The sequence below is a fragment of the Ranitomeya imitator genome, chromosome 1, assembly GCF_032444005.1.
Source record: "Ranitomeya imitator isolate aRanImi1 chromosome 1, aRanImi1.pri, whole genome shotgun sequence".
Lineage (NCBI taxonomy): Eukaryota > Metazoa > Chordata > Amphibia > Anura > Dendrobatidae > Ranitomeya > Ranitomeya imitator.
Window position 1 is genome coordinate 1,067,654,394 of NC_091282.1, and position 15,049 is coordinate 1,067,669,442.

Below are 15,049 nucleotides of genomic sequence, written 5' to 3' on the forward strand. Positions count from 1 at the left end.
CACCAGCAGCAGGCGACCACATGGAGTGTCGCCCCCATGTATCCTCTCCTGGAGCCAGGCCTAATGCCGGACAACTGGCCCTGTCCACCCGGACTGAACTCCGTGGCTGTACAGAGGCCCCTCTCTATGGCGTCCGAGCAGCCCCCACTGTCCCACCACTGTGAAAGCGGATGGCACAAGGAGGCGGACGGGTCCTCTCCACCTCCCTATCAAACGGATGATGGATTGAGGCTTATCCCTGCACCGTCCACGCTGCACAGAACAGCGCTGAAACCCACATCCGCGGCGGCTCCATGCCGGGACGCGCACCAATCGTGAGTGGATCCATCTTCAGTGGGATATTCATATGCTGACAGGCAGCCTCAGCCACTTCCCTGTGGCCCACCTCTCTGAGGTAACGCTCTGGATGGCTGCAAAAATTTAGCCCCTGGCTTCGGCCGATTTGTAGGCCGCATCCTGGAAGTCTTGCCTGGAACGACCCACTGGTGACGTCCGCCGGCTACAGAAATTTAGGCCCTGGCTTAGGCCTATTCAACATCGTGTCTGTGGCTCCGCCCCCCAAATTGGCGCTTCTCGCTCTCTGCGAGATTTTTTCAACTCTGCAGCTCCCGGTGGCCATCTTGGTCCACCCGGCCAGCTCACACTGGGGTGACAGTATTTTTGCATTAAAGGGGCACATCGACTCTACATCAGTACCCGGTTAAGGAAGTACCTCCTGGTCTTAAAGGCATATGGCCAGTATTCCCAATCTTAAAGGCGCATGACCAGTATTCCCTGGTCTTAAAGGCGCATGACCAGTATTCCCTGGTCTTAAAGGTGCATGACCAGTATTCCCTGGTCTTAAAGGTGCATGACCAGTATTCCCTGGTCTCAAAGGCGCTTGACCAGTATTCCCTGGTCTTAAAGGCGCATGACCAGTATTCCCTGGTCTTAAAGGCGCATGACCAGTATTCCCTGGTCTTAAAGGCGCATGACCAGTATTCCCTGGTCTTAAAGGCGCACGACCAGTATTCCCTGGTCTTAAAGGCACACGACCAGTATTCCCTGGTCTTAAAGGCGCACGACCAGTATTCCCTGGTCTTAAAGGCGCACGACCAGTATTCCCTGGTCTTAAAGGCGCACGACCAGTATTCCCTGGTCTTAAAGGAGCACGACCAGTATTCTCTGGTCTTAAAGGTGCACGACCAGTATTCTCTGGTCTTAAAGGTGCACGACCAGTATTCCCCGATCTTAAAGGCGCATGACCAGTATTCTCTGGTCTTAAAGGCGCATGACCAGTATTCCCTGGTCTTAAAGGCGTATGACCAGTATTCCCTGGTCTTAAAGGCGTTTGATCAGTCCGAGGAGCCCTCTGCCGCTGACCCCAGCTTTATCCTCTAGTTCCCCTTAGTGGACTTCTTCACTGACCAATCTATGGTTATCTGACCAAGAGATTGAATCCCTCTGTGTACCCTCTGTGTTTGGAGTGCTCGCAGGACCAATATACATGGTCCCTATCCTACATGGGAGCCGTCGGCTAGCAAGGGCCGCAAGTATTCTAGAAACGTGCAGGCGTCTAGAAACATACAGGCATCTAGAAAACGGAAGTTTTTCGTTTCCTGCTCCCTCACCAATGATTTGATGACAACAAGGCTCTGAATATGGATTGGATATTGCCTGAGCTTGCCAGAGCTTCAGAGACTAAACTCCCTCGAGAGCATTTGCCATTCAATTCGGATAAGCGATTCACTGGACAGAAGCCTCTACGTGGGATGCCATGCCTGGCCTGTTTTTTAAGGGCGACGGGTCCTTTAAAGGGCACCGATCTCCCCACACCATCAACAGACAAGCACACGGAGTGTCGTCTCCATGTTTCCTCTTCTGCATCCAGGCCTAACGCCAGACAACCTGTCCTGTCCACCTGGAGACCTGAACTCTGTGGACATATAGAGGCACCCTTTTTGGCATATGAGCTCCCCCCTCTGCATCACCACTATTTAGTGGATGATGCAAGAAGGCGGACAATTCCTCTCCACTTCCCTGTTAAGAGGTTGATGGATCGAGGGTTCCTAATTTTTATCTCTGCACCGTGAAAAGAGGAGATGGCAAGAGACTATGACCTGCTGGATGCAGCCGCACATTCTGCCATGGGGCAGATTAACCGGGTAGAATCTCCTGTGGTATACCTACCAGTATCCCTACCTGATGGGTCATCAATTAAAAATACCACGGATTGTCAGATAGCAAATCTGGTTCGTTCCGTCTTGCGGTTTCGGGTCCAGCGCTCTATCCTCCCTAGCGGCCGCATGGATTGCTAGAGCAATGGTCTCCTGGCTGGAGACCTTAGCTACCTTGATTCACACCAGCAACAACTGGCCAATCAAATCCTTTGAGTGGGAGACTGACAAAGGATTGTATAAGGATTGTCCAGCACAATCTAGATCTAAGGGATCTTGGTTCCAAACAGGGGAACGAAAAGTAAGATCGACCCTGGACCTCAAACTTCTAACAACCTTTGACATGGTCCTCCTTCTTTGGATGGAGTTCCTCCGCTCAGCCATTACTTCAACAGAAAAAGGTGCAGTTTCCGGCATCCATCGACATTCGGGTTGCTTGCCCTCTGCAAAAATTCCTTCGCCTTTCCATTCGTCAGCAGCATTTTCGAGTCACAACCTTGTCCTTCGGCCTTGCTTCCGCACCCAGAGTGTTCGCTCGGGTCATGGCGGATGTCATGTTTCTCTTGCACTCTAGAGGCGTGCTCGTCCTGCCCTGTTTGGTCTGTCTAGCTGCCCTTCCAGGACTACGCTGAGTCGTCTATTTCTCTTGCGATACCTTCTCTCCTGGGCTGGCAGCTACACTTAGACAAGTTCTCCTCATTTCCAGCCCAGCAGATATCCTTTTTGAGGATGATCCTGCACACTTCTAGAAGGATGGTAATTCTTCCTCGAGACAAGGTCATGGCCCTTCAACAGGGAGCTCGCGCAAGGAGAGTTCTGAGGACTTGATTACTCACCCCCTCATTTCATTCGATTTGCTAAGAGAGTTCTGAGGAAAAATGGTGGCGACAATGGAAGCGGTTTCCTTCGCTCCGCTCGTTTTCAGCAAGTCATACAGACTTTCAGACAATAGTCTCTGAGCTCCTTCTTCATCCAGGGCCTTTCTCCCGGTTCAATGATTATTAGTAACTACCAATGCCAGTCTTCTTCTCCCCATCATTGTTCTGGAGATCCGAACGGTAGTCTTACAGCAGGTCCACTGCCTTCTGGCGGGTCACCCTATCCGAATTCAATTGGATAATGCCACGGCGGTGCCTTACGTCAGTCATCTAGCAGGTACCCACGGTCAGGCGCCATGACCGAGGTACCTCACTTTCTCTGATGGGCCGAAGTCTATTATTCGGTTATTTCGGCAGTATATATCCCAGAAGTAGAACTCTGAACGGCAAACAAATTCAGCCGTCAGGGTTCCGCCTCAAGTCAGTGGGAACTTCACCCCGAAGTCTTCCATCAGATCTGTCCTTACTGGAGCTCTCCAGTTGTAGGTGGGATGACATCCAGACTGAAGGCCAATGTACTCGAGTTTGTGGTTCGGCCTCGAGATCCAAGAGCCATCGCTCTCCATGCTCTGGTTCTGCCGTGGTACCGGTTTCCATAACTCCCCTTCCACTGCTTCCGAAAGCCTTTCGGAAGCAGAAAGGGGCCCCAGTGATCCTCAGAGATCCGCACTGACCACATCTGTTTTTTGTTTGCGGAGCTAGTATCTTCTCGCCTTATCGCAGCACAACTGCAAGTAGGGACTTTCTCACAGGGAGTTTTCACACGTAGTTCTTCCCTATCGCATACCGTTAGATCATTGGGACCTTATTATTCCTAGGAGCCTTACAGTAGGCTCCTTTTTCATCCGGGCAGACTTTACTATCAGGGAAAGTCGTCCTGTTCTCCTCTGCGATATTCTCACTCTGACGAGTCTTCGGAGCTAGCTTCTCTGCTCTTTCAGACTTTTTTCTCTTATTACCTTCGAGGCAAGGTTGTCCTCAGGCCATCTCCATCCCTTGTTACCAAGATGGTACTGTATTACCACTGTTATGAGGGCATAGTTCTTCCCTCATCTCTTTTGGCTCCAGTCCACAAAATGGAATAAGATCCCCCATATTCTGGACGAAGTGAGTGCTCTGAGTAGGTACGTCTTGAGGACGGCGTCCTTCTGAAGGTTGGACGTTTTATTTGGGCTTCCTGACGGTAGAGGAAGGCTTCCTGACATTTTCAGGAAGGGTTTAGCCGTTTCATCGACCATGATAACATGGTGAATTCTTTTCACCATCCAGGAGTCCTTCCGTGCTAGATGTCAGCCTATCTCCCTGTCTATCTAGGGTTCTAGGCACCAGGCGTCAGCAAGGCACGCCTGCAAGCTTGCAGATTCGTCCAGTCCGCATGCATTCTTGAAGCACTATAATTCCCACACTTCCACAGATGTGAGTCTGGGCAGGCGGACTCTGCAGGCCGCGGTGGCGCACTTGTAAGTAGCGGTTACACAGGGCCTGATCTATTGTTGTCCCCCCCAGGGACTGCTTTGGGACGTCCCACGGTCTGTGTCCCCCAATGAGGTGAAGGAGAAATAGGGTTTTTTGTTTACTCACCGTAAAATCCTTTTCTCCGAGCCATTCATTGGGGGACACAGCTCCCACCCTGTTATTAGCTTATGCTTGTTTTTTAGAATATGACATGCTATACGCTCATATATTGTTATTGATCTCCTACTGCTTTTGCACCGAACTGGTTAGCTGAGAGCCAGCAGGAGGGTGTATACTGCAGGGGAGGAGCTAACTTTTTTTGTATCACTTAGTGTCAGCCTCCTATTGGCAGCAGCATACACCCACGGTCTGTGTCCCCAAATGAATGGCTCGGAGAAAAGGATTTTACGGTGAGTACACAAAAATCCCTATTTTATTTAAAAAAAAAATTATTTTTCTCATCAAAATTTGGGGTGCATCTTGTAATCCGGAGCGTCTTATAATCCGAAAAATATGGTGGTTGTTTGAAAAATGTTCTGCTACTGTGAGTGATATGACATATGTCAATCCTGTGATTTCCATAGCGCCACAACTTTTCCCTCTTAGTGCTACAATTTCAATGTTGAGGAGTGTAGAATTAAATCTGGGCCTAGACTAGCATGTGTCAGTGATACCAGAGGAGATACCCAAAATCAAGGTTCTCTCATTTATACTAATAATTTTGAACTGTGACGTCATGCTCATGAAATAGAGGAAACTTGCTCCAGTATTTCTGATGCATTTTGCGTCATATTACACGATACTGTTAATCAATATTCATTTTGGAATCTCCTCATAGACCCTGCATAATTAAAAACTAACATATTAAAATGTAAGGTTCTTTTAGTTTTTAGCCAACACCAAGATCTACAGGACCCAAATATATATCAAAAATGGGATGTACTAAATAGAGCCCGGGCGCACTGTGTCAGGCACTGTGGTTACGGATCCCACATAATCCCCAAAAGCATCTGACTGCAGGAGCGGTGTCCATTCTTGTAATACGAGCGTCGGTGCCACTATGTGAACGGGTATACTTACAGGAAATGCCGTGATTGTGTGCAGATTGTGACATCAGATCATTTCTGTTTTTAAGAGAGTTGAAGAAGAGACTCTAGTGAAAAACAGCAGTGCCTGTAAGGATTACCTCATTGAAGCTATGAAGTACCACTTACTACCTGGAGACCAGCGGACATTAATAAAGAGTGCCCGGACACGGCAGAGAACTCCCGTCAGTCTTCCCAAGGTAGGATGTTACTTTCCCACCCTCGGCATATTGTACACAGCAGTGCCGTCTTCAGAACATGAGAACCGTCTGGTTCTTTTCCGGATACATGTAACTGTTGATGGGAGTGAAAACTAGAATTTGAGGAAAGCCTTCCCATTGTAGAGATTTCCCTCATGACATTCAGATTCTCTTACTTACCTTAGCTGTATTCGGACTGGTACATTATTAGTACAGAAACGCAGTTCATGGAGCATCTGACTCCCGTAACGTGGGGCGTTTGGTCCCACGAATGCTGCCTTACCGTTAAGGCTTCATGCTTAATTGAATACACAGGGTGTGCTTTTTATTAGCACCAGTTGGTCGGATGTCCTAATTCTAGAGGTTGATCATGCTGGAAGAGTGTAAGAAAAATTTGGAGATCCAAAGTAAAATTGTCACATGCAACCTGATTAATTTGACTGTATTACGTTATGACCGTAATCTGGAACATCTCACTCTCGATTTTAATTACATTTATATGAATTGGGTTTTAGTTTTCTTAACCAATCTTTACCAGATTGCAAAATGCAAAATTTTGTGATAAACTGCAAAGTAAAACATTGCACTACTGTGTGACTGCATTATTGTGGACATTTTAGCACTGAAGATCAGCAAATATTTCTGCAGATTGGTATTCTGTAGCCTTGTATTTGTATCATGAAACGTAAATTATGACCATTCGTAATGTTGAGGCAACATTCATACTGCAATCACAGTGTGTGTTTAGCATGTTCACCAGGAAGGCGCCTGTCCTATACTGAAGAAATTGGTTGGCTTCACCTTACAGAGGCCTCTTGGCTCTATGATATAGTCCACAGCACATGCCGATCTTTCCGATGGTACCGTAATTTGAGACGTGAAAATATCCTCAGCAATGTGAAACAGACGATTGAACTGCCATTCAATCACCATTGTGCAATTTATCGTTGTCCAAGTTCTTTGCCCATAAAGCCGGCAGTAACGCCTGTATGATGGAATTGTGTCAACCTAAGTTGCAATGTTTCAGGGCAATCGAGGTTTCTTGTGCGTTTACAACCAATACCTCATGTCGCCAGCCTCCAGCAGTAAAAACATTACAGTGTAAAACATTATAGTGACTAGCCACATTTACAACGCAAATACTGGATAATGGCAGACTTTTCAACACAAACACTGAAAAATGGCAGTATCAAAAGTATAAAAAATCATTAGTGTCCTAAATACAATTCGGTCCAGAAATATTTGGACAGTGACATTTTGGCTGTTCACCAAAACACATTCGAGATAGTTATGTAATTAATATTAGCTTGAAGTGCAGACTCTACTTTGCATCCTAATTGGAGTAAGGGTTTAAGAATTACAGCTCTTTACTATGTAGCTGCTTCTTTCTTAAAGAGACCAAAAGTAATTGGCCAATTATCTCATAAGCTCTTTCATGGGCTGCATGGGCTTTTCCCTTTAATACATCATCAATCAAGCAAGTAAAAGGTCTGGAATAGTGATGAGGGTAACGTGTTATTGAGTATTTTGGGCGTGCTTGGATAATATATTAAATTTCCTGCTGCTGCATGTTTTTCGGTGGTAGACAGCCGTTACAGATGCAGCCACAGGGACTTGAATATATTATCCGAGCACACCCAAGATACATGGATAACAAGTTATGCGAGTACGTTAGCTCATCGCTAGTCTGGAGCCGATTCCTGGTGTGGCATTTGGAAGCTCTTGCTGTGAACCCACAACATGTGGTCAAATGAGCTCCTAGTGGAAGAGAAACAGACCGTCATGAGGTTGAAAAAAAAAAACGAATTCTATCGAAGATATAGTAAAAGTGTTAGGAGTGGCCAAATCAATAAAAAAAAAAAAAAAAAAAGCGCAGTCAAATGGTTTCTCACGCGTGCGCAGTACGCTTTGCGGGCAAAGCCAAAAAGCAGAAGTGTACATGCGCGATAAACCACTTGACTGCGCAGGTGCGAAATCTCACAGTGATCTAAGTCATCCACGTCAAGGACTGCGTGCAGCAGCCAAGGAGAGGGGTGGTCTGAATGAACCGAAGCCACGCCCATCGGACTGGACAGACCCTGTTAGCATACACCATGGGAGAAATATAAAAAGTTTTTATGGGTGATACATGGGGAGTCAGAGGTAACATAAGTATTTAGGGAATGCACAGCTGACATTGAATAAAAGGATATTTTTAGCTGGTAGGACAGAAGAGTGGTGACAGGTTCCCTTAAAGGGATCTGTCACCACATTTGACCTATCTAAACTATTAATATAGACATACAGTTATTATAGACTGCTGAAGAGTCCTACCTCTATGCTTCATATCTGAGCCCTTGTTGTTGATAAATCATCTTTTATCACTTTATATAAACTAACTCTTCAAGGCTCTGGGGCAGATGCTGCCTAGAAGATAACTCTAGAGATTATTCTACATGAAGGGGGGAGTTACCAGTATAATGGCCGCTCTCTAATCTCACTGCAGAGCTGTGTGATTATACCTGACACATCTGCAGGTTCCTCTCAGCCCATTTAGATGGCTTAGGAGGGTTGGTCCTACTGACAGACTACCCTTTTAATGTAAAATGTAAGGCAGGAACAGCCACAAACAAGCAAAAACTTAAGCCAGCTGCAGTAAAGGCCTGGTAAAGCATCATGAAGAAGGAAACCCAGCGTTTAGCGACGTCAATAGCTTCCAGACTTCAGGCAGTCATTGCCTGCAAAGGATTCTCTACAAAATATTAAAAATTAACATTTAATTTATGGTAAAGTTAATTTGTCCAATTACTTTTGAGATCTGAAATGAGGTTTTGTAGAAAAATAGTTGCAATTCCTAAACATTTCACAGGCTATTTTTGTTCAGCCACTATAACTCCTTTACCACCTTAGGCTGGTTTCACACGTCCGTTTATTTCTGGTACCGGAAATAACAGTACCGGAGGTATCGGCGTTCGTATGTGTAATACTTGCGGCACACGTGTGGCAAGCATGTGCCGCATCAGTACCATACGGATGGCTGGCAGGGAACAAGCGCTACAGTAAGCTCTGTTCCCCGGTGGCAGGTACTGAAGACCGCTCTCATCATTCTCCCCTGCTCTTCCTGCAATCGGCGCAAGCAGAGGAGAATGATGAGTTATATTCAAGTCAGCAGGTGGGGGCTTTTGGGACTGTTACTCTCATCAACCTACACCTGCTGCCGCTAATATCCGTGACAGCAGGAGTGGATGATTGGGGTATTCCTCACCTACCGTCTGTGCTATAAATAAATAAATGAAAACCCCGGCGTGGGAACTCCCTTATATTTAATGACAAGCCTGGCAGCTGTTATCTTCAGCAAGGCTGGTTATCAAGAATAGAGGGGTCGCCACGCGTTTCTTTTAATTAAATCTACTATATAATTGTCTAAGGGTCACTTCCGTTTTTCTGTCTGTAACGGAAATCCCAAGTTGCTGATTGGTCGTGGCCTTTTTGCCGCGACCAATCAGCTATGGGCACAGTCCGGCGGAAAAATGGCCGCTCCTTACTCCCCGCAGTCAGTGCTCGCAGTCCATACTAGTCCGCCCCCCCGTCAGCGCTCACACAGGATTAATGGCAGCGTTAACAGACCGCGGTGTAACGCACTCCGTTACCGCTGCTATTAACCCTGTGTGACCAACTTTTTACTATTGATGCTGCCTATGCGGCATCAATAGTAAAGAGATCTAATGTTAAAATAATTTAAGAGAAATAAAAAATCCTTATATACTCACCTTCTGTCACCCCCCCTCGGATCCAGCCCAGACCTCTCCCGCTCCTCGCGACGTTCCAGTGACCGGTCCATGCATTGCGCTCTCACGAGAAGACCGTACGTCGTCCTCTCGCGAGACCGCAATGCACTCTTGGGACCGGAGCGTCGCGAGGAGCATCGGCAGGTGAGTATATAACTATTTTTTTATTTTAATTTTTTTTTTTTTTTTAACAGGGATATGGTGCCCACATTGCTCTATATTATGTGGGCTCTGTTAGATACTGCGTGGGCTGTGTTATATACTACATCTCTGTGCTATATACTATATGGGCTGTGCTATATACTACGTGGCTGTGATATATTACGTGGCTGGGCAATATACTACATCACTGTGCTCTATACTATGTGGCCTGGGTTATATACTGCATGGGCAGTGTTATATACTACGTCTCTGTGCTATATACTACGTGGCTGTGCTGTGCAATATACTACGTGGCTGTGCTATATACTACATGCCTGGGCAATATACTACGTGGCTGTAAACTACATACATGTTCTAGAATACCCGATGCGTTAGAATCGGGCCACCATCTAGTAAATAATAAATAAATAAACAAAAAACGTGTGGGGTTCCCCCTTCATTTTTGACAGCCAGCTTTGCTAAAGCTCGAAGCTGGGAGCTGGTATTCTCTGGTAAGGGGCCATGGATATTGACACATCCCCCCCCCCCCCCCCCCAGCCTAAAATTAGCAGCCCATAGCTGCTGAGAAAAGGCGCATCTATCAGGCTACGTTCACATTTGCGTCTTTGGGTGCAGCGTCGTCGACGCATGCATCATGCGCCCCTATCCTTAACATGGGGGGCGCATGGACATGCGGCGGTATGCGTTTTGATGCGTTGTACGACGCATGCATCAATTTGGCGCACCAGACAGGGCGCGTACGACGCTACATGTAGCATTTTTCCTGCGTCACATTTTCGATAATCAACGCATGCAATGCACTTGCGTCGTACATGGTCTAAAAATCACATAAGTGTCAATGTAAAACGCATAGGGTGCAGGTGCCTGCGTTGACCTGCGTTGGTCGACGCATGCGTTTTTTGAGTTAAATGCAAGTGATGTAGTGTCTTGACACTTTTTTGGGCGTTTTGAATCTTCCTTAACCCCTTAGTGACAGAGCCAATTTGGTACTTAATGACCGAGCCAATTTTTGCAATTCTGACCACTGTCACTTTATGAGGTTATAACTCTGGAACGCTTCAACGGATCCCGCTGATTCTGAGATTTTTTCGTCACATATTGTACTTCATGTTAGTGGTAACATTTCTTCGATATTACTTGCGATTATTTATGAAAAAAACGGAAATATGGCGAAAATTTTTAAAGTTTTGCAATTTTCAAACTTTGTATTTTTATGCCCTTAAATCAGAGAGATATGTCATGAAAAATAGTTAATAAATAACATTTCCCACATGTCTACTTTACATCAGCACAATTTTGGAAACAAAATTTTTTTTTGTTAGGGAGTTATAAGGGTTAAAAGATATTTAGCAATTTCTCATTTTTACAACAACTTTTTTTTTTATTTTTAGGGACCACATCACATTTGAAGTCATTTTGAGGGGTTTATATGATAGAAAATATCAAAGTTTGACACCATTCTAAAAACTACACCCCTCAAGGTTCTCAAAACCACATTCAAGAAGTTTATTAACCCTTTACGTGCTTCACAGGAACTGAAACAATGTGGAAGGAAAAAATGAACATTTAACTTTTTTTTGCAAACATCTTAATTCAGAACCATTTTTTTTATTTTCACAAGTGTAAAAACAGAAATGTAACCATAAATTTTGTTATGCAATTTCTCCTGAATACGCCAATACCCCATATGTGGGGGTAAACCACTGTTTGGGTGCACCGCAGAACTTGGAAGTGAAGGAGTGCCGTTTGACTTTTTCAATACAGAATTGGCTGGAATTGAGATCGGACGCCATGTCACGTTTAGAGAGCCTCTGATGTGCCTAAACAGTGGAAACCCCCCACAAGTGACACCATTTTGGAAACTAGACCCCTTAAGGAACTTATCTAGATGTGTGGTGAGCACTTTGAACCTCCAAGAGCTTCACAGAAGTTTATAACGTAGAGCCATGAAAATAAAAAATCGCATTTGTTTACACAAAAATGATCTTTTCGCCCACAAATTCTAATTTTCACAAGGGTAACAGGAGAAATTAGACCACAAAAGTTGTTGTGCGATTTCTCCTGAATACGCCAATACCCCATATGTGGGGGTAAACCACTGTTTGGGCGCACCGCAGAGCTTGGAAGAGAAGGAGTGGCGTTTTACTTTTTCAATGTAGAATTGTCTGGAATTGAGATCGGACGCCATGTCGCGTTTAGAGAGCCCCTGATGTGCCTAAACAGTGGAAACCCCCCACAAGTGACCCCATTTTGGAAACTAGACCCCCCAAGGAACTTATCTAGATGTGTGGTGAGAACTTTGAATGCCCAAGTGCTTCACAGAAGTTTAGAATGCAGAGTCGTGAAAATAAAAAAATATTTTTTTTTTCCACAAAAAAGATTTTTTAGCCCCCAAGTTTTTATTTTCACAAGGGTAACAAGAGAAATCGGACCCCAAAAGTTGTTGTCCAATTTGTCCTGAGTATGCTGGACACCATAATGTGGGGGTAAACCACTGTTTGGGCACACGGCAGAGCTCGGAAGGAATGAGCACCGTTTTGGAATGCAGACTTTGATAGAATGGTCTGTGGGCGTTATGTTGCGATTGCAGAGTCCCTGATGTACCTTAACAGTAGTAACCCCCCACAAGTGACCCCATTTTGGAAACTAGACCCCCCAAGGAACTTATCTAGATGTGTGGTGAGAACTTTGAATGCCCAAGTGCTTCACAGAAGTTTAGAATGCAGAGTCGTGAAAATAAAAAAATATTTTTTTTTCCACAAAAAAAGATTTTGTATCCCCCAAGTTTTTATTTTCACAAGGGTAACAGGAGAAATTGGACCACTAAAGTTGTTGTCCAATTTATCCCGAGTACGTTGATGCCCCATATGTGGGGGTAACCCACTGTTTGGGCACACGGCAGAGCTCAGAAGGGAGGGAGCACCATTTGACTTTTTGAGCGCAAAATTGGCTGTCGTGTTTGGAGACCCCCTGATGTACCTAAACAGTGGAAACCCCCCCAATTCTAGCTCCAACCCTAACCCCAACACACCCCTAACCCTAATCCCAACCCGATCCATAATCCTAATCACTAACCCTAACGATCATCACAACCCTTACCCCAAAACAACCCTAATGTCAACCCTAACCATAACCCTAATCAAAACCCTAAATCCAACACACCCCTAATCCTAATCTCAACCCTAACCTCAAACCTAACCCTAATCCCAATACACCCCTAATCACAACCCTAACCTTAACCCTAATCTCAAACCTAACCCTAATCCCAAGCGTAACCCTAATGCCAACCCTAACCCTAATACCAACCCTAATCCAAACCCTAACCCTAATCCCAACTCTAACCCTAACTTTAGCCCCAACCCTAGCCCTAACTTTAGCCCCAACCCTAGCCCTAAGGCTACTTTCACACTTGCATCGTTTGGCGTCCGTCGCAATCCATCGTTTTGGACAAAAAACGGATCCTGCAAATGTGCCCGCAGGATGTTTTTTGCCCATAGACTTGTATTGCCGACGGATCGTGACAGATGGCCACACGTCGCGTCCGTCATGCACTGGATCAGTTGTGTTTTGGCGGACCGTCGGCACAAAAAACGTTCAATGTAACGTTTTTTTGTACGTCGCGTCCGCCATTTCTGACCGCGCATGCGTGGCCGTAACTCCGCCCCATCCTCCCCAGGACATAGATTGGGCAGCGGATGCGTTGAAAAACTACATCCGCTGCGCACGTTGTGCACAATTTTCACAACGTGCGTCGGTATGTCAGGCCGACGCATTGCGACAGCCCCGTACCGACGTAAGTGAGAAAGAAGCCTAACCCTAAATTTAGCCCCAACCCTAACCCTAAATTTAGCCCCAACCATAACCCAAGCCCTAACCCAAGCCCTAACCCAAGCCCTAACCCAAGCCCTAACCCAAGCCCTAGCCCAAGCCCTAACACTAGCCCTAACCCTAGCCCTAATTTTAGCCCCAACTGCTCTTCTCCTGCCGGCCGGCAGATGGCAACAGATGGCGGGCGCACTGCGCATGCGCCCGCCATTTTCTTTTGCCAAGAAGATGCAGGTGGCCAGGAGGAGCAGCAGGAGGACCCAGGGACACTGGTGAGTATAATAGGGTCCCCGAATCCCCCTATTTCTCTGTCCTCTACCCCCGGCAGCCGAGACCCCAAAGATTCTCCCGATGGCGGGCGCACTGCGCATTTTGAAGATGGTGGCACCCATCGGGAGCCACGAGGAGCACCGGGGGAGACGGGTAAGTATTGGGGGGCTACCTGGGACCCCATTTCTCTGTCCTCTGATGTGCGATCACATCGGAGGACAGAGAAATTAAAAAGAAATAGCGTTTTGTTTTTTTTGCGATCGTCGGGAAACGGTTAATTACCGGCGATCGCAAATGCGGGTCGGTAAAAAAAAACCCCGAATCATGTTCTCTGGGGTCTCGGCTACCCCTGGCAGCCGAGACCCCGGAGAAAATCTGACTCTGGGGGGCGCTATTTATTTTTTCCACAGCGCCGTTAATTAACGGCGTTGTGGTTTAAGTACCCTTAGCGGCCGCCGTTAAAAGGCGTATCGGCGGTCGTTAAGGGGTTAAATTTAGAGAATGCGTGCGTCAAAAAACGCTGCGTTGTGTATGCGTTTGACATGCGTTATGCGTTGCGTCGACGACGTTGCGCCCAAAGACGCAAATGTGAACGTAGCCTTAGATAACAAATAATAACACAGTTATACTCACCAAACTCTTAGGTCCTCCAAAGCTCCCGATCTCCTGTAATATAACAAACAAACAAAAAATAAATAATATACCATGCCTTTGTTGTTCTGTCCCACGCCGTAATTCATGTCTGTGGGATAATTAGTTTTTAACCTGGACGGTGCCAAGATGCGACCATCCAGGCTGAGAACCACTGGTGAATGAGATGCTGCGAGTGCAGCATCATTGACCAGCGGTGACCTCATCACTGGCATTTTCCCACGGTCCTGAGGTCACCGCAGTTCAGCCCGGCTGTGCTCGCAGCATCTGATGTTTTTCATTCTCCATCAAAGATCGCAGTAAAGCTTGGCACACATTTATCCTGCACTCAACTCTGAGCAATACACCAGTTTTCTTGTGTAAATCTCTGCAACATGTGATTCAGATGGAACACCCAGGTGAAGATTCCCTATAATGAGGCAGATGGAGGCTTTGTGGTCACTGTCTGGCCTGTGATCCAGCAATGTCAAGTCTTTTGAAGCGTGAATAAATGTGCAGTCGACCACCGTTTTGTGCACTTCTGAAAAAGACACCGCTGAACAGAGGCCAGATAAAGTCCAGAGTAATTCTGCTGCCTCATTATAGTGAATGGATCCCTCG

General features: G+C 46.2%; 1 protein-coding gene across 3 annotated transcripts in view; it reads left to right on the forward strand.

Moving 5' to 3' along the window:
• Positions 1-15,049, forward strand: part of KLHL2 (kelch like family member 2) — a 241,466-nt gene that overhangs the window by 151,005 nt on the left and 75,412 nt on the right. For all 3 annotated transcript variants that reach the window (XM_069744186.1, XM_069744187.1, XM_069744188.1), the window contains one exon: positions 5,625-5,774. In XM_069744186.1, coding sequence (XP_069600287.1) covers positions 5,625-5,774 — 150 coding nt within the window. The remainder of the gene's footprint in view (positions 1-5,624; positions 5,775-15,049) is intronic.